Genomic DNA, 25212 nt, shown 5'->3' with positions numbered 1-25212 from the left:
TGAATCCGCTATCTTGAGGCTGCTTGTTATTAGCAGAATACGAGAAACTGCACAATTATTGCCCAATTCACGAATCACAAGTAATTTCCATTCTTCAGATTTTCACAGAGAATAAACAAAATAATGAACTGCTGGTTTGCGTAATTACTATCAAACTAGTTCTCAATTACATGTGCAAAACCCAGAGACTGTTAATTAACCGCGACAGACAACATGTCTGTTCTCCGAAATTGCCGATCGAATTCTGATCTGACAGCTGAACCACCTCGCCCGCCATCCAAGTTAAGCTAGACCCGAAGATCTCCGAAGTGCTTCGTCTACCTTTTCGTTTATCAATTGTTTATTATTCAGATGATAATCAACGTTTTTAAAGTAATGGAATGATACCTTGATATTGACAAATGCTCTTACATAAAATGCAAGTAAATTCACTTTAGTATTTTTAATATTAATAACAGAAGTTTATCATTTTGGCGCGCTACTTCCGAACACAGCAGCCAATAGCGGAGAGGGACCACAATTAAGGCGGTCTTTCTCATGATACTCCTACCGAGTACGCCTTCTCACTGCTGCCTTCTCAAATGCTTTAAGAAGAGCTTCTAGTAGCTAAATATGATGGCTGTAAAGGTAAAAAAAGTACAAGGGTATCTTGTATCACTACCGGTCACATCCTTCCCTGTTCCACTCGCAAAGAGAGTGACGGAAAAAGAAGTCTCTACATGCCTCCGTATCAGCCCTAATGTCTTTTATCTTCGTGGTACTTACGGGAAATGTACGTTGCCTGCAGTAGCATTATTCTGTAGTCAAATGCCGTCCTCTGAAGTTTCTCAGTAGTATTTTAATTTTTTTGAAGAATCAGCCTCAGTTGCACAAATTTTCTGGTCTTTAGCAGGTTTAGGCTAAATTAATGTAGCCTTCTTCAGAAGCATAAAATTAGTATCACATGCCACAGTAAGGCACAGTGAACATTAAAATTAAAACCTATAGTACCGTGGTACCATGTCGAATTAAAACTACTGAGCTGAAGTCCAGCCCCGGCATCGCTTCACCACGCGGTCCGTTGGCAGGGACAATTAAGTTTAATTCGACATGGTACCACGGTACTATAGGTTTTAATTTTAATGTTCACTGTGCCTTACTCTGGCTTGTTATAGTAATTTTATGCTTCTGAAGAAGGCTAGATTAATTTAGCCGAAACCTGCTAAAGACCAGAAAATTTGTGCTACTGAGGCTGATTCTTCAAAATATTAGTGCATCACAGTTGCTGACGGGGCTGCAATATGCTAAAAATTCTTTCCCAGTAGTGTTTCGCGAAAAGAATGTTATCTTCCCTCCAGAGATTCCCATTTGAGTTTACGAAGCATCTCCGTAATACTCGCGTATTTGTCGAAGTTACTGGTAACGTATTCAGCAGCTCACCTCTGAATTGCTTTAATGTCTACATTTAATCAGTATTGGTGAGGATCCGAAACACTCGAGGAGAAGACTGGGTCGCACTAGTGTTTTGTACGTAGTTTCCTTTAAAGATGACTACACCTTCCTAAAACTCTCCCAATTAACTGAGGCCGACTATTCATCTTCCCTACCACAACCCCCACATGCTCGTTCCGTTTCACATCGCCATGCAACGTTACGCCTAAATATTTAATCGACGTGACTCTGTCAAGTACCACACTACTAATGCTGTAATCGGACATTACGGGATTGATTTTCTACTCATCGCAATTAATTTACATTTAGAGATATCTGCCACTCATCACACCAACTAGAAGTTTTGTCTAATTCAATTTGTATCTCCCTACAGTCGCTCACGACGACACACTCTCGTACACCACAGCATCATCAGCAAACAGCCGCAGATTTTTGCTCCGTCAGATCATTCATGTGTACAGAGAACAAGAACTCTGCTACCACTCTTTCCTGGGGCACTCCTGACGATACCATTGTCTCTGATCAGTACTCGCCGTCGAAAACAACCTACTTGGTTCTAATACTTAATAAGTCTTCGAGTCAGTCACGTATTTCGGAATCTACTTCGTGTGTTCGTATCTTCGTTAAGTCTACAGTGGGGTATCGTAACAAAAGCTTTTCGGAAACGTAGGAATATAGAATCCGCTTGTTGCCTTTCATCCATGGTACAGGAGGACCAGTTTCTTGGCCTGCACGTTTTCCGAACCTCAGTACTTCGGATTGTTATGTCTGGGGGCGCCGTAAACAATTGGTCCATGCAGCGGACCACCTGGATGGAGAAACTCTTTATTGGCGTTTCATGGAAGCTTGTAAAACCATTCGAAATTGTCAGGGAGAATTTCAAAGGGTGTGACAATCCATGATTCAACGAGTGCATGCGTGTTTAGAAGCAAGAGGAGAACATTTCGAGACTTTACTATGAGTTGATGCCCTCCAGTCACCTAAATTGTGAACTTTCATTATTAATTCGAAAACTGTGGGTTTTAGAATATATATTTATGTGAACTTTTTTTCTTGTTCTGGTGTGTGGAACCCATCCCCAGTGTATGTATTTTTGAAACAGCCTGTATATCAATGACGTTGCAGACCTGATGACGTGAGCGACTGTTTGCAGGCGGCCCTGCTGGGCGCTGGAGCGTCGCTGGTGAGTCTGGCCTCTGACGTGGGTGGCTCCGCGCGGCTGCCGGCGCTCTTCTGCGGAGTCTTCGGCCACAAACCGACGGCTGGTGAGTAGCTTCTTGCTCCTATCTCCTGTTCTGACCTCTGTACTGTCTCAACCCACTGACGTTTGTGAAAACTGCAATACGAGGAACACATTAATGTGACTACTTGTCAAAGCCTGAATAACAACCTTCTGCAGCTCGGACCACTGCGAGACGTGCGGGAGGCAAGTTAATGAGATTCTGGAGGGTATCTAAAGGCTTTTGAGCCACGTCGACTCCAGTGCGGTGGCCAGCTGTTCTAGCTTTCTCGCTTGAGGATCCGTTGCCCGATCACGGTGGTCCCACAGATTCTGGATTGTGTTTAAGCCCGGAGAGGTTGGTAGCTAGGGAAGTACGGTAAACTCACCCTGGTGCTTTAGACCAACGCAAGTACACTGCGAGCTGTGTGACACGTCGCATTGTCCTCCTGGTATACGTCATCGTGTCGAGGAAAAACAAATAGCATCGAAGGGTGGACATGGTCCCCAAGGACAAATAAATACTTGTGTTGACTCACTGTGCATCCCAGAATGATGAGATCACTCAGGGAACGCCACGAAAACATTCCCCAGACGATAGCACTCCCTCCTCCGGCATGGGCCCTCCCGATAGTTGTTACAGAGTGTTTCCTACAGATGTTCCACGCTGTACACGCCAACTGCCATCTGTCCGATGATGCATAAGTCGTGATTCATCTGAAAATGTCACCTGTCGCCACTCAGTGGACCTTTAATTGCCGTAATTTTTGCAAATTCCAGCTTTCTTCGCTGCGAACAGCAGGCTGCATGGGTGCATGAACTAGGTGCCTGTCGTGCAGCCCCATACTCAGCAACGTTCGCTGCACGGTTGCTTGGGAGACACTCTTAGTAGCTCCTTGGTTCATCAGGGTGGTCGGTTGTCAGCAGTTGCACGTCTATTCGCCCATATACGGGGTGCAACAATAACGGAATGAGACTGATTTTCTTTGCAAGATGTGGCAACCCTGTTTGCTTGCATAGGCACAATATCTTTGACCTTGGTCTATAAGCTGCTTCTAGTCCAAGCGGCACATCGATGCAACTGCTCAGTCGTGAGTTGTGCTATAATAAGTTAACAGGTGTTTGTGTCTCTTGTCATGGAAATGGAACCAAATAATATTGCGCCATGGCATGCCATTTCTTTTTGCATCAAATTGACTGAAAACGTGACGACAACTTATGGTAAGCCTCAGAAGGCTTTTGGAGAGGAGGTTATGTGAAGAGCTCAAGTTTTTCGTTGGAATAAAATGTTTAGTGAAGGCAGAACGAATGTTGAAGATGAAGACTGCAGTAGACGACCATTAACCTCACGGACGGATGTCAACTTGGCCAGGGTGCGTGAACTCGTACGATCTGATCGAAGATTATCAGTGAAAATGATTGCAGAAGAACTGAATCAATCGAGAAATGGTTTGTCTAATGATAACTGAAGATCTTGGTATCAGAAGATTTGTGCAAAAATGGTCTCCAAAAATCTCACTCCACAACAGCAAGAAACACGGAAAAATGTGGCAGCCGATCTGTTAGAGCAAACGGAAATCAATCCAGAATTGTTGAGCCGTGTTATCACTGGTGATGGAAGTTTTTTTTTTTTTTAATACGATCCAGAGACAAAACGCCAAAGTTCGCAATGGTGTTCAAAGGGATCATCCAGACCAAAAAAATCTCGCATGTCAAAGTCGAAAGTGAAATGCATGCTTGTGTGCTTCTTTGATTCCAAGGGAATTTTTTTATAAAGAGTGGGTGCCTCCTGGACAAACAGTTAACCAATATTACTACAAAGAAATTTTAGAAAGACTTCGTAAAATAGTTCTTCGTGTCCGTACCAACATTGCTGATAATTGGATTCTGCATCGTGATAATGCGCCTTCCCATACTGCTCTGTCAGTTCAGCAATTTTTGAACTCAAAACAAATTTCAGTACTAGCACAGCCACCTTATTCACCAAATATCGCTCCGTGCGACTTTTTTCTATTTCCAAGAGTCAAAACGGCGGTCAAGGGACACCATTTTCAAACAACGCAAGATGTCCAAAAAGCTGTGACGAGGGTCTTGGAGGATATTACAGAAGATGAGTTCCAGAAATGTTACCATTAATGGCAAAAGCGCTGGAAAAAGTGTGAGCAATCAGAAGGGAACTACTTTGAAGGAGACAACACTAAACTTGACTAAAACGGTAAGCAACATATTTTTTCACATCAGTCTCATTACTTTATTGTCGCATCTCGTACGTCTCCGCAGCTGTCTTCACCCCTTTCGTCTACGGTCCTTGGTGCGCCATAGTTGCGTCGGTGCCGGTTCTGGTCTTTATCCACGACTGCACACGAACAATTTACAAACTTAGCCGTTTCGGATAAGCTCCCCCCAAGATTACTGACTTCCAGGAAGCGGACTTGAGTAATGGTAAGTCTGGGCTCATGTACAGGATGGAAACATTGGAAACAAAATGGTATTAAGCAACAACGAGCGAGTAATAGATCATGCAACGTCACTACAATACGGGATCACTGTCATATTGCCTGGACACCCGTGAGCCACCATAAAGCTTCGTCTACAATGTTGCTTGACATTAGAGCTCTGTCCTACAGGTCTACACTGATATTTTGACACTTTTTTGTGGAATGTGCTAATGACAAGCATCCGCCAGCTTCCACTGTCTAGAAACCACGCAAACCCCATATTGGCCCGAGCTCGTAAATGCCATCGGTGGCATGATAGTTTGCGAAAAGTAGTTATTTTGTCTTACTCCCACTTAAAATGACATAAAGTGGTAGGAACTTAAGTTAAGGACTCTATCTTGTAGCTTATATTGTTGAGTGGCATGGAGGACGAACGCTAGATGCGTTTATTTGAGGCGCCACTGGATAAACTCCTATGTACTGAAGAAAACTTGGGCAGTAGGAAGGTTATAAAGTCGAAGGTACTGCATATCCTTAAAGTAGGTCACATTTCAGTAAGGCAATGCACAGCTATATACGTCAAGAAAAAGTGGAAGGCCGCTTACACCTTTTTTCTTGGTCTGCACGTTCGCCTGACTTACACCTCATCAAATATATTTGAAATGTGTTTTGTTGCTTCTGGGTCCCCAGCCAATATATGGTTTCCAAAGGACAACATTATTCTACAGACTGACTGATTTTGTAATTATATTTTATTTGTTCCTACATGAGTGACTTCAGTTATACTTATCAGTGCTATTTCTTGCTGCCTTGAGTGTTTGCTGTACCATGTAATCTGCTATGTTTTACACATAGTAGTTTTACAATTTATTACTCATGCATCTTAACGATACCATCAGACGGGCTTTACATAAGGCGCTGAGTATTTTTCACAAAGCTTTGTCATGATGATACCTGTTTACTCGTAGGTCGAACGTTAGATATCAACTTAAAGGCCGAAACTGCCAGTATCAACAAATAAAATGTTGTGAAATCAGCAAGGTGTGGAACAACGTATGTTGTGAAATGAGGCAGCTGTGGAACAATGTTATGTTTCGGGTATCTGGAATTCTTGTTCGTCATGGTCTGCCAATGATTATTGCAGGCAGGAAAAGGAGCGATTTCGAGGGAGATTTTAGGGAAAATACCACTGTCCAGGTCCTCTTTGATTCCGCGCCGCATCGTTCATGTAACCTGATTGGAGCATATGTTGTCTTTTTTACTTCACTGAATTCCAAAAGTCGATATAAAGTACAGTTCCGCAGTCCTAATCACTTCAGCTACACGCATCCCATGTATTCCACTTGGAAGTGCAGTGAAAAGGGTGTGCAGACAATACGAGGATGTGTTAGCGACATTTCAATATTGCGCTCAGGTGCGTCACTATACATCCTTCTTGGGTCAGTGTGGCAAGTGCCTGCGAGCTGGGAGGTTTGGTTAGTTGTTGATGAGCATGGTTCCATTATTGTGTATCCGTCAATTTGCTGTTTGCGATAGCTGAACTGAAAGAGCAGCGTGTTGGGTTGGGTTTTTTTTATACTTCTTCTGCTTGACCAAAGAAGTGAAACATCGAGCAGGGGATGAGGAAACTAAAGGAAGCTTCGCAGGTGAGAGGATCTATGGTGTTATTTCAGTGATTATAAAATAGAATCAAATTTACAAAGAGCTTGAGAGAATGAGCCGTTATCTGTATGACTTTGTACTCTCTCTGATCTGGATGCATGGTAAAAGCGGGTGTCATAAATCCGTTTGTCATCTCCAGAAGCAACCTGGCCCACAACTTTTGAAACTGGTTTTGATTTCCTGGAACTGGAACTGATACAGAGTAGACTCCCAAACTTGTCCCGCACACGTTCTATCGGGGACAAATCTGTGCATCTTGATGGCCATGACAGTACCTGAACGTCATGCCGACAGTTCATAAAGACGCGTGTCATGTGTGGACAAAATTGTCATGTTGAAAAGTATTACCACGATGCTTCGCATGATGAGTAACGCATGAGGACGTAGGTGTCCTTTACGTACCATTATCCCATTAGAGTTCCTTCACTCACTACCAGCTATGACCTGAAGTCATACGCGATAGCTCCCCATACATTGAGGCCAGGAGTAGCATCACTATCCCCCTCCAAACCACCGGGAAGATGAGATCTCTTCCTAGGTTGACGCCAGATCATTCGCCGATGATGAAATTTACTTCTGTAATTCAACTTTAATAGGTATAGATGTACTACCTAAAGTGACATGAAAATCTGTGCTGCACCAGTATCTGAACCCGGATGTCTCACTTACCGCGAGCGGTCGCCTTACTGCTAAGGCTGTCAGAGTACGCTCTCTGCACCGATCCAACCTTTCATATGTCATACACATATCTACTTCTTCTCATACATTATTCATTCATTCACCCACACTCGAACATCTCGTGATTTCCGATTTAAAACTGTAGTTCTTCATGTGTCGCTTTAGGTAGTACCTCCACAATGAGGTGACAAACGTCATGAGATACATCCTCATACCGTCTCGGATCTGCTTTTGCTCCACGTGGTGCAGCATCTCGACATTGTACGGACACGCCAAGTCGTTGGAGTCATGCTCCCTCTATAGCCGTCCATAATTGCAAAAGTGTTGCAGATGCATTATGTTGTGCGCGAACTAACTTCTCGATTAAGTCCCATAAATGTTCGATGGCATTCATGTCTGGCCATTTGGGTGGCCGAATCATTCGCTAAAATTGTCCAGAATGTTCTTCAAACCAATTGCGAACACTTGTGGCCCGGTGACATGGTGCATTGACATCCATCAAAAGTCCATAGTTGTTTGGGTACATGGAGTCCGTGAATGGCTGTAAAGGGTCTCCAAGTAGCTGAACATGACCACTTCCAGTCGATTCAGTTTGACCAGAGGACCCAGTCCGTTCCATCTAAAGACAGCCCACACCGTTACAGAGCCATTACCACAACGCCTGGTTGACAACTTGGGTCCATGGTTTCGTTGGGTCTGTGCCACACTCTAACTCTATTACCAGCTCTTACCAGTTGAAATCGGTACTCATCTGACGAGGTCACGGTTTTCTAGTTGTCTAGGGCCCAACCGATATGTCACGAGCTTAGGGAGGCGCTGCAGGCGGTGTCGCACTGTTAACAAAAATACTTGCGTCGGTCGTCTGCTGCAATTAATCCTAAATTTCACGACTATGTCCTAACGGATACGTTCGTCGTACGTCCAACGTTGATTTACAATAATACGCTATCAATCGCCTTTATTTAGCTTTTGTTTTTAGGCTACCAGTTTCGACGATATATTAAGTCATCTTCAGGGCTGCTTAATTGAGATGACGCAATGTATCGTCGAAACTAGTAGCCTAAAAATAAAACCTAAATAACGGCGATTGGTATTGTATTATTGGATATTGACCAGCCGTAGTCCCACGCTCCAGACAGAGGATGGAGTTACATTCACGTTGATTTATGGGGTTATTTCAAGCAGTGTTGCTTGTCTGTCAGCGCTGACGACTCTACGCAAACGCCATTGTTCTTGGTCGCTAAGTGAAGGCTGTCGGCCACTTCTTTGTCGGTGGTGAGAGGGAACGCTTGAAGTTTGGTTTTCTCGGCACAACCTTGACAACTATGGATTTCGGAATACTGAATCCTCTAACGATTTCCGAAGTGGAATGACCCTTGTGTCTACGGCCATCTACCATACGCGTTCAGTGCCTGTCAGTCCCCATCTTGCAACAATAATCACTTCGGAAACCTTTTCAGATGAATCACCTGAGTGCAATGCACTGCCCTTTTATACCTTGTGTATGTGATCCTACCCCAATCTGTATACGTGTATATCCGACGAGTTTTGTCACCTCCTCAGTGTATACCTACTACATTTAAGTTGAATTTCGGGAATAAATTTCAATATTTTGATGCAGCCTGTCGAGATGAGACTTCCTTTTCCTTCTCGACAAGATAAGAGCAGTTTTGAAGCTTTTTGTTCAAAGTATTTAGCTGACTATGGCCATCGTAGTGTTGCACTAGCAGATTGCATTTGGCGGTGAGGAGGGGGCGAAGTTTCATACTGCACAATGGCAGACCTTCTTCAGCTTGAAAAAACTCGTCGTACAATTGTGGATATGATCGGCCGCCCCAAGAGTGAATTAACAGAAGAAATTTGTTCTTCTGCACATAGTGTTTCATCACATCAAATACAATATACACTCCTGGAAATGGAAAAAAGAACACATTGACACCGGTGTGTCAGACCCACCATACTTGCTCCGGACACTGCGAGAGGGCTGTACAAGCAATGATCACACGCACGGCACAGCGGACACACCAGGAACCGCGGTGTTGGCCGTCGAATGGCGCTAGCTGCGCAGCATTTGTGCACCGCCGCCGTCAGTGTCAGCCAGTTTGCCGTGGCATACGGAGCTCCATCGCAGTCTTTAACACTGGTAGCATGCCGCGACAGCGTGGACGTGAACCGTATGTGCAGTTGACGGACTTTGAGCGAGGGCGTATAGTGGGCATGCGGGAGGCCGGGTGGACGTACCGCCGAATTGCTCAACACGTGGGGCGTGAGGTCTCCACAGTACATCGATGTTGTCGCCAGTGGTCGGCGGAAGGTGCACGTGCCCGTCGACCTGGGACCGGACCGCAGCGACGCACGGATGCACGCCAAGACCGTAGGATCCTACGCAGTGCCGTAGGGGACCGCACCGCCGCTTCCCAGCAAATTAGGGACACTGTTGCTCCTGGGGTATGGGCGAGGACCATTCGCAACCGTCTCCATGAAGCTGCGCTACGGTCCCGCACACCGTTAGGCCGTCTTCCGCTCACGCCCCAACATCGTGCAGCCCGCCTCCAGTGGTGTCGCGACAGGCGTGAATGGAGGGACGAATGGAGACGTGTCGTCTTCAGCGATGAGAGTCGCTTCTGCCTTGGTGCCAATGATGGTCGTATGCGTGTTTGGCGCCGTGCAGGTGAGCGCCACAATCAGGACTGCATACGACCGAGGCACACAGGGCCAACACCCGGCATCATTGTGTGTGGAGCGATCTCCTACAATGGCCGTACACCACTGGTGATCGTCGAAGGGACACTGAATAGTGCACGGTACATCCAAACCGTCATCGAACCCATCGTTCTACCATTCCTAGACCGGCAAGGGAACTTGCTGTTCCAACAGGACAATGCACGTCCGCATGTATCCCGTGCCACCCAACGTGCTCTAGAAAGTGTAAGTCAACTACCCTGGCCAGCAAGATCTCCGGATCTGTCCCCCATTGAGCATGTTTGGGACTGGATGAAGCGTCGTCTCACGCGGTCTGCACGTCCAGCACGAACGCTGGTCCAACTGAGGCGCCAGGTGGAAATGGCATGGCAAGCCGTTCCACAGGACTACATCCAGCATCTCTACGATCGTCTCCATGGGAGAATAGCAGCCTGCATTGCTGCGAAAGGTGGATATACACTGTACTAGTGGCGACATTGTGCATGCTCTGTTGCCTGTGTCTATGTGCCTGTGGTTCTGTCAGTGTGATCATGTGATGTATCTGACCCCAGGAATGTGTCAATAAAGTTTCCCCTTCCTGGGACAATGAATTCACGGTGTTCTTATTTCAATTTCCAGGAGTGTATTTACATTATCTAGGTTTACGTGCAGTGCAATTAATGTAAAAATTGAAAAACAATTCCACATAGACTCGATACTCGGATTACCTCTCTGAACTTTTTCCGCTGCGCTGCCTTCAAGCTATGCAAACATAAATGGCTCATGCCTCACCTGACCCGCACCAAAAATACTGTTTTCTTTCAGATGCTATGCCAACTGGAACTCTCACTTCCGTCACTTTCATTTCTCGCCAAGCCTTTGATATACCATAAATTGGGACGAAATCAATGATAATGGGCAGGCAAAGTCTCGTTGTGAGTGGTCAGCACGGCTGACTGCCTTGCGCCGCTATATCATATCCAGATGATACCACTGGCTGAGGATGACACGGCGCTCAGTCGGTGACGATTGGTTCTTTGCCACAAAGGTGGAGCTTATGTTGTTATCGGCCATCCATATTTAGATGTCGATGATGAAATCGAAGTCAGTATGGGTGATTCGCCAGCGTCACATACCAACACTCCTTCCTCAAGATAAAAATGAAATTGAGTGAGGGTTTAATGCAGTGGCGGAGAAGCAAGCGGAATCGCGGAGGATACCGAACACGTAACGAAGAAACACTTCCAGGACGTATTTCAGATAAGACAGAAACGTTAACATCGGCGTACTCCCTCCCCAGGTGACTAATTGGAAGTGGTGATGCAGCATACGATTTAGGCAACACGTAATAATTTTAATAAATATATTATGGGAACTGTTGCGTAACACTTCTGTATACAGCAACTAGGAGGGGACGGGGAAGGGGGGAGGTGAACGCCAGCAGAAGCGTAGGTACGAACTAATATTTATAGAATGAGATTTTCACTCTCCAGCGGAGTGGGCGCTGATATGAAACTTCCTGGCAGATTAAAACTGTGTACAGGACAGAGACTCGAAATGGGGACCTTTGCCCACCGCGGGCAAGCGGTCTACCATCTGAGCTACCCAAGCACGACTCCCGACCCGTCCTCACAGCTTCAATTCTGCCAGTACCTAGTTTTTTTCATGAACTACACTACTGTCCATTAAAATTGCTACACCACGAAGATGACGTGCTACAGACGCGGAATTTAACCGACAGGAAGAAGATGCTGTGATATGCAAATGATTAGCTTTTCAGAGCATTCACACAAGGTTGGCGCCGTTGGCGACACCTACAACGTGCTGACATGAGGAAAGTTTCCAACCGATTTCTCGTACACAAACAGCAGTTGACCGGCGTTGCCTGGTGAAACGTTGTTGTGATGCCTCGTGTAAGGAGGAGAAACGCGTACCATCACGTTTCCGACTTTGATAAAGGTCGGATTGTAGCCTATCGCGATTGCGGTTTATCGTACTGCGACATTGCTGCTCGCGTTGGTCGAGATTCAATTACTATTATCAGAATATGGTATCGGTGGGTTCAGGAGCGTAATACGGAACGTCGTGCTGGATCCCAACGGCCTCGTATCACTAGCAGTCGAGATGACAGGCATCCGCATGGCTGTAACGGATCGTGCAGCCCGTCTCGATTCCTGAGTCAACAGATGGGGACGTTTGGAAGACAACAACCAGCTGCACGAACAGTTCGACGACGTTTGGAGCAGCATGGACTATCAGTTCGGAGACCATGGCTGTGGTTACCCTTGACGCTGCATCACAGACAGGAGCGCCTGCGATGGTGTACTCAACGACGAACATGGGTACACGAATCGCGAAACGTCATTTTTTCGGACGAATCGAAGTTCTGTTTACAGCATCATGATGGTCGCATCCGTGTTTCGCGACATCGCGGTGAACGCACATTGGAAGCGTGTATTCGTCATCGCCATACTGGCGTATCACCCGACGTGATGGTATGGCGTGCCATTGGTTACACGTCCCTGTCACCTCTTGTTGGCATTGGCAGCCCTTTGAACAGTGGACCTTACATTTCAGATGTGTTACGACCCGTGGCTCTACCCTTCATTCGACCCCTGCGAAACCCTACATTTCAGCAGGATAACGGACGACCGCATGTTGCAGGTCCTGTACTGGCCTTTCTGGATACAGAAAATGTTCGACTGCTGCCCTGGACAGCTCATTCTCCAGATCTCTTACCAACTGAAAACGTCTGGTCAATGGTGGCCGAGCAACAGGCTCGTCAGAATACGCCAGTCACTACTCTTGATGAACTGTGGTATCGTGTTGAAGATGCATGGGCAGGTGTACCTGTACACGCCATGCAAGCTCTGTTTGACTCAATGCCCAGGCGTATCAAGGCCGTTATTACGGCCAGAGGTGGTTGTTCTGGGTACTGATTTTTCAGGATCTATGCACCCAAATTTCGTGAAAACGTAATCTCATGTGAGTTCTAGTATAATATATTTGTCCAATGAATATCCGTGTATCCTCTGCATTTTCTCTTGGTGTAGCAATTTTAATGGCCAGTAGTGTAATATTGCTTTGGAGAGTTTTAGCGAGTGCGTCTGGTTTGTGGCAGGGGTGGTGTCAGACGAGGGCCACCTGCCGGTGGCGACGGACCCGCGCTGGTCGGACTTCTTCAGCGTGTCGCCCATGTGCCGCTACGCTGTCGATCTTCCGGCCGTGCTGCACGCCATGGCGGGCAAACACGCCCCCAGGCTGCGTCTACTGCAACCGGTGAGCCTTTAATTGCGTAATTTGTTGTTGTCCGCTCTCTGCCCCGATTTGTCGCCTAGTAACTACGCACCGACACCGGTGAGCCTTTCATTGCGTAACTTGTTGTTGTCCGCTCTCTGCCCCGATTTGTCGCCTAGTAACTACGCACCGACATGTTTTGCTTTCTCGCATCCCCGCATCCTCGCATCGCCAGTTGTTGCTGATTTATTCATTTCATATTTTTGCTCCGTTATCTCCTTTCCAGCCAGCTGTAGACTTCGAATAGACATTTCCAATTTTACACAGACTGGGCATACAGCCTTAAGGGCACAATAGTGATGGCAGTACAAATCTTACAAGAACACCACACGGCTGTCGATTTTTTGTACTTTTTATATTTGGTACAGGATGGTCAGAACTCAAATATCAATTAGCCAAAGAAGTTCCATGTAACCATCAAAAAGTCTCAAGGAAATCGTCTTTGCCGTTTTTTGAGATTCCTTATTGTTCTACACCACAGTCGTCTTTCCAAAGGACCGTGTGGCTGTTTACTGGGTGAGTGGTCCTGCTTCGATTCCCATCCATGGTAAAATTTTAAGCGAAGGTGCATGTTCCATGAGTATTCCTTGAAGTATAAATACCTCACGTTAAAACAATTAATTTTTAATTTTTTAAACTTTAAACCATCTTTTATAAAAATGGTAATTAAAATTTTTTATTTGCAATGAAACCAGGGTTTTTGTACAGTACATGTAATTAGAAACAAGAAATATGTGAATTTTGCATAAAAAATGACAATTAGATATCATAAATAACATATTTGATGAATTTTATATTTAAATAACGTAGGTATTCGAGCAGAATGGAAAAAAAGAAAAAAATAATGACCAGAAGAAGAGATTACTTCTCCAGTGCTACTGATAGAAGAAACACCTGATGGCAGAAACAATCATAATCCAGCCAGAAATATAGCAAACAGAGTCATATGCAACTAGTCAGCCGCGCCATATTAGCCGAGCGGTCTCAGGCGCTGCAGTCATGGGCTGGGCAGTTGGTCCCGGCGGAGGTTCGAGTCCTCCCTCGGGCATGGGTGTGTGTGTTTGTCCTTAGGATAATTTAGATTAAGAAGTGTGTAAGCTTAGAGACTGATTACCTTAGCAGTTAAGTCCCATAAGATTTCACACAGATTTGAACATTTTTTGAGCAACTAGTCAGGTCGTGGAACAAATATAGAGTATAATGCCCGTTCACATGCGAATACGATTGATGATGTCTGACGAAAGGCGTTCTAAAATCTAGAAACAATACGTATTTTAGGACCGCACCAGGAGAGGGACACATCTATTTTTCAGTCGTTAGAGGGACAAGAAAAAGACACGAAGAAAGTCACTGCTAAATTGGACATAATACAATATAAAACGAAAGAAAAAGACAAATTGGACTAAGATACAGGATCCGCAATACGTGTCGCTCTGCACGGATACACTAATACCGTGCAGGAAACATAAAATTCCAAGGACACTCCTTACAGTATTTACAAAACAAACTAATATCAAACAACAAATAGAATACCAAACATGGAAGTGTCCCCTGCCAAAACACGTAACTGTAATGGTTGCCACGACCAAGAATCAGATATTGAAACAAAACTATCTCATCGAAATACTAGGATGAGAGTCAATAAACTAAATCATATGGTATGTCCATCATGGAAAGTTCTCTGTGATTCACATTACAAAACGTCATTGCACAGTGACTTGCAGTTTCCCTCTATAATATCTTTACTTGCCTATGATGCATCCATGGTCAATTTGGGGGAGACCTCTGTGTTTCACTAGGGACTCTCACCCTTTTTTCCAAACGAATGGTAGACATATCTCTGCCTCCTATCTAGAAATGCAGATTTCTTTGAGGGATACACTGAGTAGTTTTGCGGTAGTGATGTTTCGGTAATTCATTTAGGTCATGACATTTATTTCCTGCCTCTTTGTGTCTGAGTCGGGCATGGCCCTTATATTTCATTTTAGGCCTCCTCCGCTCTCATAGTTTACGTATTTCTCTTCCCAGATTCTAAATCAATGCAGCAAAATGATCCGCTTATGTTTTCATAATTGCGAAGTTACTCATCAAAATCCAAAGGGTACTTCCTGTTCTAGAATCCTGAAATTTGGCAACAAGCAAGGTTTCATAGTACAAGTAAAGGAAAAACTCCGAAACTGCAACGCCCACCTGAAAACACTGAATAGGAAATACATTATAAGAGACACTTTCAAAAGATATAATCACACCCAAGCAAAGAAAAGACAAGGTAGAATTAAGGTCCAGAAAAACACAAAAGCCCACCACAAAACAAAACAGACAACCGGTGGCATCTAGCTGCTCGGGGTTAGAATGTTTACAGGTTCTCGCTATGCCACTGCTCCGATATCGTCGGCACTATGTTATTCGGACATCCTCCTGGCCATGTTGTTGTGTCTAGGAATCCTGCATAATCGGTTCGCTAGACAAATAATTAAATAACTCGTATTAATGAGTTTTATTATAATAAGACAACTACAAATACTTAGCTTCGATAGATGTGCCACACCAAGTAAAGGGCGACATACATAGTAATCAGTCATCTTGCCCGCCCGGTTGGCCGTGCGTTCTAACGCACTACTTTCCGGGCAGGAAGGAGCGCCTGGTCTCCGGCACGAATCCGCCCGGCGGATCTGTGTCGAGGTCCGGTGAACAGGCCAGTCTGTGGATGGTTTTTAGGCGGTTTTCCATCTGACTCGGCGAATGCAGGCTGGTTCCCATTATTCTACCTCAGTTACACTATGTCGGCGATTGCTGCACAAACAAGTTCTCCACGTACGCGTACACCACCATTACTCTACCACGCAAACATAGGGGTTACACTCGTTTGGTGTGAGACGTTCCCTAGGGGGTCCACCGGGGGCCGAACCGCACAGTAACCCTGGGTTCGGTGTGGGGCGGCGGAGGGGTGACGCGGACTGCGGTAGTCGTCGTGGGGATGTAGACCACTGCGGCTGCGGCGGGGGCGGAGCCTCTCCGTCGTTTCTAGGTCCCCGGTTAACATATAATAGAATACAATCCAATACAATACAATCAGTCATCTTCAGAAGAGACAAACACAAGTCTGTGCTATGTAGAGAGTACTAATGATAGAGGCTACGATGCGTCTGCTAACAAAGTGGCTAACATAGAAGGTGCTATCGAAGTGGGCTGCCACCAGTCGGGCGTGGCGCTAACGTCCTCTTCACCCAGGGGCCGCTGCTGTCACGTTGTCGTCCTGGAGGGAGGTCGGTCAGTGTGCGACTTCTTCTGGCTGACTTCTTCTCACAGCTGTCTGTTCTCTGTCGTTCCCTACTGTCGTGCCGGCGCTGACTTTACGCCGTAACAATGACAGTTTTAGTTATGTGATACTTTTGCGAACCAGCCTCGTATCTTTCCCACCAACAATATCATCTTCCAGCAGAATAGCGGTTTTTGTTACAAGGCCAAAATTGTGCTCGATTAGCGTGACCAGCATTATAGTGAACTCCTGATAATATCTGGCCACCAAATCCGCCTGGTCTGCACCTGATGGAACTAATGTAGCACGCTATCGGTCGCCAGCTCCGCGCGTATAAGCCACCAGTCCGTAACTTGCGGAATTGCGTGATCTGTGCCTAGACTTCTGGTGCCGTACACCTCTGGAAATTTTTCAAGGACATATAGACTCCTTGAGACGCATAATCGCTGCAGCATTGCGTTGAAAAAATTGAAAGATCATTGCGCTAGTAAATGGTCATAATGTTTTGGCTCATCGCTGGGATACGTTTATCTTCATACCACGATCTGAGGACTAAAATTAAGACAAAGTACACTACTAACCATTAAAATTGCTATATCAAGAAGAAATGCAGATGATAAACGGGTATTCATTGGACAAATATATTATACTAGAACTGACATGTGATTACATTTTCACGCAATTTGGGTGCATATATCCTGAGAAATAAGTACCCAGAACAACCACCTGTGGCCGTTAAAACGGCCTTGATGCGCGTGGGAATTTGAGTCAAACAGAGCTTGGATGGCGTGTACAGGTACAGCTGATCACGCAGATAAGATGCCTGTCATCTCGACTGCTAGTGATACGAGGCCGTTGGGATCCAGGACGGCGTTCCGTATTACCCTCCTGAACCCACCGATTCCATATTCTGCTAACAGTCATTGGATCTCGACCAACGCGAGCAGCAATGTCGCGATGCGATAAACCGCAATCGCGATAGGCTACAATCCGACCTTTATCAAAGTCGGAAACGTGACGGTACGCATTTCTCCTCCTTACACGAGGCATCACAACAACGTTTCACCAGGCAACGCCGGTCAACTGCTGTCTATGTATGAGAAATCGGTTGCCACCGGCGCCAACCTTGTGTGAATGCTCTGAAAAGCTAATCATTTGCATATCACAGCATCTTCTTCTTGTCGGTTAAATTTCGCGTCTGTAGCAGGTCATCTTCGTGGTGTAGCAATTTTAATGGCCAGTAGTGTAAGATATACAAACGTGGACTGTTTAGTTTAAAAAATAGGTAGGCTTATGGTTTATGTTCCAGCACTGATTATTATTAGGAGGACTATATTAGTGTTACAAAAAGGTACGGCCAAACTTTCAGGAAACATTCCTCACACACAAATAAAGAAAAGATGTTATGTGGACATGTATCCGGAAACGCTTAATTTCCATGTTAGAGCTCATTTTAGTTTCGTCAGTATGTACTGTACTTCCTCGATTCACCGCCAGTTGGCCCAATTGAAGGGAGGTAATGTTAACTTCGGTGCTTGTGTTGACATGCGACTCATTGCTCTACAGTACTAGCATCAAGCACATCAGTACGTAGCATCAACAGGTTAGTGTTTATCACGAACGTGGTTTTGCAGTCAGTGCAATGTTTTCAAATGCGGAGTTGGCAGATGTCCATTTGATGTATGGATTAGCACGGGGCAATAGCCGCGGCGCGGTACGTTTGTATCGAGACGGATTTCCAGAACGAAGGTGTCCCGACAGGCAGACGTTCGAAGCAATTGATCGGCGTCTTAGGGAGCACGGAACATTCCAGCCCATGACTCGCGATTGGGGAAGACCTAGAACGACGAGGACACCTGCAATGGACGAGGCAATTCTTCGTGCAGTTGACGATAACCTTAATGTCAGCGTCAGAGAAGTTAGTGCTGTACGAGGTAACGTTGACCGCGTCACTGTATGGAGAGTGCTACGGGAGAATCAGTTGTTTCCGTACCATGTACAGCGTGTGCTGCGAATGGTTGACTTTCATTTATGGGGGCATTTGAAAGCTCTTGTCTACGCAACCTCGGTACCAAATGTAGACTCTCTTCGTGCTCGTATTGTGGACGGCTGTGATACAATACGCCATTCTCCAGGGCTGCATCAACGCATCAGGGATTCCATGCGACGGATGGTGGATGCATGTATCCTCGCTAACGGAGGACATTTTGAACATTTCCTGTAACAAAGTGTTTGAAGTCACGCTGGTACATTCTGTTGCTGTGTGTTTCTATTCCATGATTAATGTGATTTGAAGAGAAGTAATAAAATGAGCTCTAACATGGAAAGTAAGCGTTTCCGGACACATGTCCACATAACATATTTTCTTTCTTTGTGTGTGAGGAATGTTTCCTGAAAGTTTGGCCGTACCTTTTTGTAACACCCTGTATAAAGGAATACATTGTTGGGGCGAAAGATCAACAAATGAGAAGTATTAATTATTCCTAATGATGTGAATAGAGAAATCAACGACTAACTATGGGTTATTACCTCAGTCTAATTCATTCACAATTTATCCACTTAGAAACAGTATTAAGTCGTGCACAAAATTCGCACCTAAAGTCGTCATCGTCCTCATCACATCCAGCGCACAGTACATCAGCCTGGCGTTTACAGCTCCGACATATTATCCATCCTTCATTCTCTTTACATCTAGAAAACGCTTCTTTGCAGTAAAAGCAACCTGTGCCACTGTCCTTCCGAGTGGAATTTGTTTCTTCCATTTCTTCTTGAGAAAGTTTCTTTTCAGCAAAGACTTTCTTAGTGTTTAGTCCCACTTTTAGCTTCTAATCTTTATTCTGTGTTGCCTTGCATTGTAGAATACTGGCTTTACTTGCCTGTTTCTCTTCGAACTTCCTTTTTTCATTAAAATCTCTTTATCTTTCTTTATTTAAAGTTCAGCCAACAAATTTTTTTAAGAGCCTGAAGTGATTATTCCAGTTCTTCCTTTCCTACTCCTAGTCTGTCTTTGGTTCACACTTCGTTTCTTAGGCAAAAGAATTTACATCCTTTGGGCTTATGTGGAAGCCACGTGTTGGATACTCTGAGGGACGTTCTTCAGTGCTCGGACGCTGGGGAATCTTGTTCTATAGAAGACGTATCATACAATCTGAAGGCAGCCTGCCTTGAAGACAGCTCGTAAATTGGTTCCGGAAATGCACCAGTAGGCCTGCTTGAATGAGAACAGCAGTTTGGCTTCCAGAGGAACCAGCACGCGCAGAAGACTCAGCAGTTTCGCAATGAGAAGAACCAAGAACTTGACCAAGGCATAATATTAGTGTCCCTATCCAAAGGAAGTAGCTCGACCGGAGTATAGTCTTCATTGGTAAACACGTTAGGGTCTAGAAAAAGAATTCCACGCTTTCTAAAGCAATTCATTGCTGTCATTGGAACGGCTGCACGAAGAAGCACGTCACCCAAGAGTGCACTTATTTGAAAGTATGTAATAATTCTTCCTGGATTATTGCGGAGAAATTTTTCACAAGCTTTTGTGTAGAAGATTTAAAAGGAGACATAAATACCACATATAAAGGTCGCAGCTTGTTGTTACATTGAGGGGGAAAGCACACAACAGCTGTATGATTTTCTCTGGCCTTATCAATGAAACCTTTGTTCTTAATATGGGTAGAGTGATCATCTAAGATTAGTAGAATTGGATACTGAGTAGTTGGTTTTGCGTATTTTAAAAATGTTCAAACCGACCTAAAAAAAAAGCTTTCACTCTGCATCCACACGCAAGGGTGGCACGCAAATTCAGTTCCTGGCGGAACCCCGTTTTTAAGCTTAACCTTCAGTCTTCGCCTAGGGGAGATCACAAAAGGGAGAATGAAATTTCCTCCTGCAGGCATGTACACTACAAAAGTCGACAAAAAAGCTCTATCAGCTGAAATAGCGGGTCCGACTTGTCATATGCCTTTTTGTGGAAACACATTGCTGTTCATGAACTGAACGGTCAGCAGACCGGTTTCATCTGCATTATAAATACGACGAGCAGGATGCATTCTTTTATCTTTCAGGTTTTAAGGAAATAGTAAACATGTCTAGTTCACCTCGTTAAACGCTTGTGCTCTAGCCACAGGCCGGCCGTTGTGGCCGAGAGGTTCTAGGCGCTACAGTCTGGAACCGCGCGACTCTACGGCCGCAGGTTCGAATCCTGCCTCGGGCATGGATGTGTGTGACGACCTTAGGTTGGTTAGGTTTAAGTAGTTCTAAGTTCTGGGTAACTTATGACCTCAGATGTTAAGTTCTATAGCGCTCAGAGCCATTTTCTAGCCACAGAGGTAGATTCTTGCTTCCTAATGGTGTTCTCTAAAGCACGCCTCCCAGACTTTACCTGCCATTTCAGACTCTTTACTAAAACGATGTGGTATTTTGTTACGCTCTGCCAACAGGAACGCTAATCGCCAAGATCGTTCACTGTAATTCCATGAAATCACTTTTCCATTTCGAAAATGTAATTAAGGATTTCTTGCTCTTGTTCTCCACTGACCACTGACCTTAAGCTGCCCATAGCCCTTTCACTGCCAACTGCGTTTCTATCTTTCCTTACAACTCTTCGTTTTACCTTATTACGTGGAATACTGATTTGTTTTGCTGCTGCTGAAAAAGGCATGTTATCATTGTTTACTGCTTAAATTGCCTTTTTCATCCCAACGGGGTTTAATGTTTGTTATTCTGCTTTCCGGATGTATTTTCTGGCCATGCTCTTCTGAAACCATTAAGGAAGAGCAGAAAAACGGTTATTAGTTTTGTGTATAAAACCATTTGTAATGCTTTAGCTTTAGTTTTTATACAATGCATTAACTAAATACTATGCATATACTAAATATGAAATTAGCTAAATCTCTTTGTGATAAACAAAGTGAAAATGAACTGTCCGTAATAATGGCCATCCGTCGGGAAAAGTGGTCACCTTGGCCACCATGCCACTTTTTCCGACGTGTAGCGTGGGTAATTTTCCCGATCGGACGCCATGTCTGTTCACACGTGGTACAATACAACTGCAGAAAACGAGAGTGACTTGTATTTGTAAGCCAAAAGGCATTGCGAGAATCTTGATATCGCAAAAATCTATTGATCTACATAAAAGTGGAAACAACTAAAGCAAAATAAAAACGATCGCGAAGCCTAAGCGTTTTCACAGAAAGATAACACAGCAAGCTTCCTTTGTCAAAGCCACTGACAACACTAAAAGTGTCGATTACACTTAGTCTGGCCACTTTCCGGTAGGAAGTAGCATTGCTGAAGACATGCGATAAGCAGTGACCACTATTCCCAGCCTGGCCACTTTGCCCTTCTTTCTCCTGTCAGTCACGAATTGCAGAGAGGGGACATAATAGAAATACCGTAAATATCCTCCGTCATACACCTTAAAGTGGTTTGGGGAAAACGTGTGTAGATGCAGAGTAGCTGATCTTGCTGGTTCCATATACGTCTTCTGTGTCAACTGATGTTGTTGTGGTCTTCAGTCCAGGGACTGGTTTGATACAGCTCTATATGCTACTCCATCCTGTGCAAGCTTCTTCATCTCCCAGTACCTACTGCAACCTACATTATTCTGAATCTGCTTAGCGTATTCATCTCTTGATCTCCCTCTACGAGTTTTACCCTCCTCGCTACCCTCCAGTACTAAATTTGTGATCCCTTGATGCCTCAGAACATGTCCTACCAACCGATCCCTTCTTGTAGTCAAGTTGTGTCCAAATTTCTCTTCTCCACAATTATAATCAATACCTCCTCCTTAGTTATGTGATCTACCTATCTAATCCTCAGCATTCTTCTGTAGCACCACATCTGTAGCTTTTCGTGTCCAAACTATTTATCGCCCGTGTTTCACTTCCATACATGGCTACACTCCATACTAATACTTTCAGAAACGACTTCCTGTCAGCTGATAACACAAATAAAATTTGCCCCTATTCCGATTTTATTGTGTCAACTGATAACACAAATACAATCGGAATAAGTCCAAATTTTATGGCCATCTTATTTATACGAGGGCTATTCATTTATTAAGTTCCCATCGGTCGCGAAATGGAAACCACAGCGAAAATAAAAAATGTTCTGTTTTCAATAGTTAGCTGCACCTTCCATCTGCTTCTCTAGGAAGCTGCCGTTCCGATTTAGACATTAATCATAGCGTTGTATCAACTTTCCAATACATGCGTTATAGATGGCAGCCTCCTGTGCTTGGTCTGCAGCTCGTTGTCTGTGCCAAAATGTTGTCTTCATAGCCAGCAGAAATGAAAATCAGAGGGAGCCAAGTCAGAGCTGAATGGTGGGTGATCAAACACTTCCCGTCGAAAATGGTGCAGGGGCGTCTTTATTGTTCTTGCAATGTACGGCCGAGAATTCTCATGAAGAAGGAAGTGCATGACAGTTACGTTACGTGACCTACATGAAATCTGGCGAAATCTCTCAGCAGCCGCTCATGCTTGGCGGACACTACTGTTCTCAGCTGTCCACTGTGCGCTCAGAACTGAAAGGAGTGGCGTGACGCGATCGTAGGACATACTAAAGAGACTTCCAAGACATCTGCGCAAAACTTAATCAGGTTTTCGCTGCTGTTTCCATTTTGTGACCAATCGGACCTTAATAAACAAACAGCTCTCGTAGCGTACCAAGAAAAAAAGTTCTCTTAGGCAAAGAGCTTTGAGATAACAGCAAAGAATGGAACACTGAAAGTCTGTACCAGTGTGCAGGGCGGAAGCAAGACGCAGGAAGCTTCCGTTGGAACAGCTGTCTGATATCTTTGTGAAATTAGGATCTCCTACCTCAGAAACGATATTGAAAAAAAGTACGTGGCTTTTCGCCATGATATAAGGAATAACATGCTATATCTTTGGCTCTCTATATACACGTAAATTACCTATTACTATCTAATTTTATAGACAACATTAAAAATTTCTTTAATTACAAGTAATTTGGATATCAGAACTATGTACGTAACTAACTGGCGAAATATTAGTGGAGAAAGCCAACTACAAATCTAGAAAATAAATCAGTATTAATATACTCTGCAAATCGTTGTAAGCCATGTGCTACTAGCTGTTTTATTAAGCAAAATGTAAAGAAGCTCTCCTCTTCCTGCTCACAGATCGGTCATAGGAAAGTTATGCGTCTGCGAGCAAGCAGCAATTATCCTAATCTTATCTAGGGATCTTAAGGAAATGCACAAACTCCTCACAACAGTTTCCTTAATGTTTCTAAATATATTTTCTTGCGATAACGGGCAGTCTTCTTCTAATAGCTACCGTTCTGACTTTATAGCATAAAGACAATTCTCTCAACTGAGTCAAACAAAACCTAAAATAATACGCAGTGCTCAGTGTTGATACTCCCTATCCATATCATTAACAGTGGCGCTGAAGTCTCCAGTAATACCGTCATTGTGAGGAGCTCACCTGTTGCGACCATCACAAAAAGGGCAAACACTTTGAGTAGATGGTCTGAAATGATGCTTGTAATTACGCCCAGGCGTTGTATGACAGGAGGGCAATTATTAGGTAGCCAAAGACAGCAAATTCAATCGGAAAGCGGAAGAAATGTCACACAACTTTAACTTAAAAATGCATTGAAAAGAATAAAAAGAATGTAGCCAAACTTGTTTCGTTACAATTATTTTTATACACGAACATGTAAATCAACCAGCAAGAGAGTAGCACGTGGCGCTGCTCTTGTTCCTGAAGGACGCCTGAAAAATTCTTGCCCAGACGACCTTGTTGCTGAAAGTCTACAAAGTTTTGCACAAGTAACGGACTGCGAATCGAAAGCCACTTATTCACTTGTCGTGTTGGACTGGCTACATTCCTTAAAACCAAATTATGTTTGATAGTGTTACCACCATAACTATGCTTCAGACATGATGATTAACGACACAGCACTCGCATATAATCCTGGCTAAGAAATCAGAAACCTGGAAACCTTCTGCCGTTGCTTGTGTGAGGTAGACCTCAGTGCATGTGTCTCAACAAAGACAGCATTAGAGTAAAGGAAACGTTGTTTCTGGTGATCAGCAATCACACGTCGTTGGCCCAACCTCAAAGCACAATTTCCTCAAATCGTTTCTGCCCCTTATGCGCATGTTGTGGTAAAACGATTCACGGAAGGTATGTAGCGAAATTTGAACTCAGAACCTTGCACAGAATCCAGAATGCAAGAACAAAAATAATATATCATAAAATACGCAACGTTATTGTTGGCGACGAGCAAAACTTCCTGGTACGGATGTGTGAACTGTTTTTTTGTTTATTTTTGTGACTGCTTGCGTAAATCTTATGTGTTGCATAAATCTTATGTGTTTCTTTGCATAATCTGATTAACTATTATCTAGGTGGACGTTAAAACACTGCGCGTTCTCTACATGGAGGAAAATGGTAGCATGACAAGCTCGAGGGTCCAACCTGCACTGAAGGAGGCTATGCATAAGGTTATCCAGACCCTGAATGAGAGGCAGAATATCCGAGCCGAGAAGGTAATTGTTGCTTATTCTTTACGGAAAGCCCTTA

General features: G+C 44.4%; 1 protein-coding gene across 5 annotated transcripts in view; it reads left to right on the top strand.

Moving 5' to 3' along the window:
* LOC126159422 (fatty-acid amide hydrolase 2-A-like) overlaps positions 1-25212 on the top strand; it is a 193262-nt gene that overhangs the window by 123829 nt on the left and 44221 nt on the right. For all 5 annotated transcript variants that reach the window (XM_049916571.1, XM_049916536.1, XM_049916564.1 and 2 more), the window contains 3 exons: positions 2585-2696; positions 13232-13389; positions 25038-25178. In XM_049916571.1, the coding sequence (XP_049772528.1) occupies positions 2585-2696; positions 13232-13389; positions 25038-25178 (411 nt within the window). The remainder of the gene's footprint in view (positions 1-2584; positions 2697-13231; positions 13390-25037; positions 25179-25212) is intronic.

Source organism: Schistocerca cancellata, chromosome 1 (assembly GCF_023864275.1).
Source record: "Schistocerca cancellata isolate TAMUIC-IGC-003103 chromosome 1, iqSchCanc2.1, whole genome shotgun sequence".
Lineage (NCBI taxonomy): Eukaryota > Metazoa > Arthropoda > Insecta > Orthoptera > Acrididae > Schistocerca > Schistocerca cancellata.
This window is presented reverse-complemented; position numbering and strand designations above follow the sequence as displayed.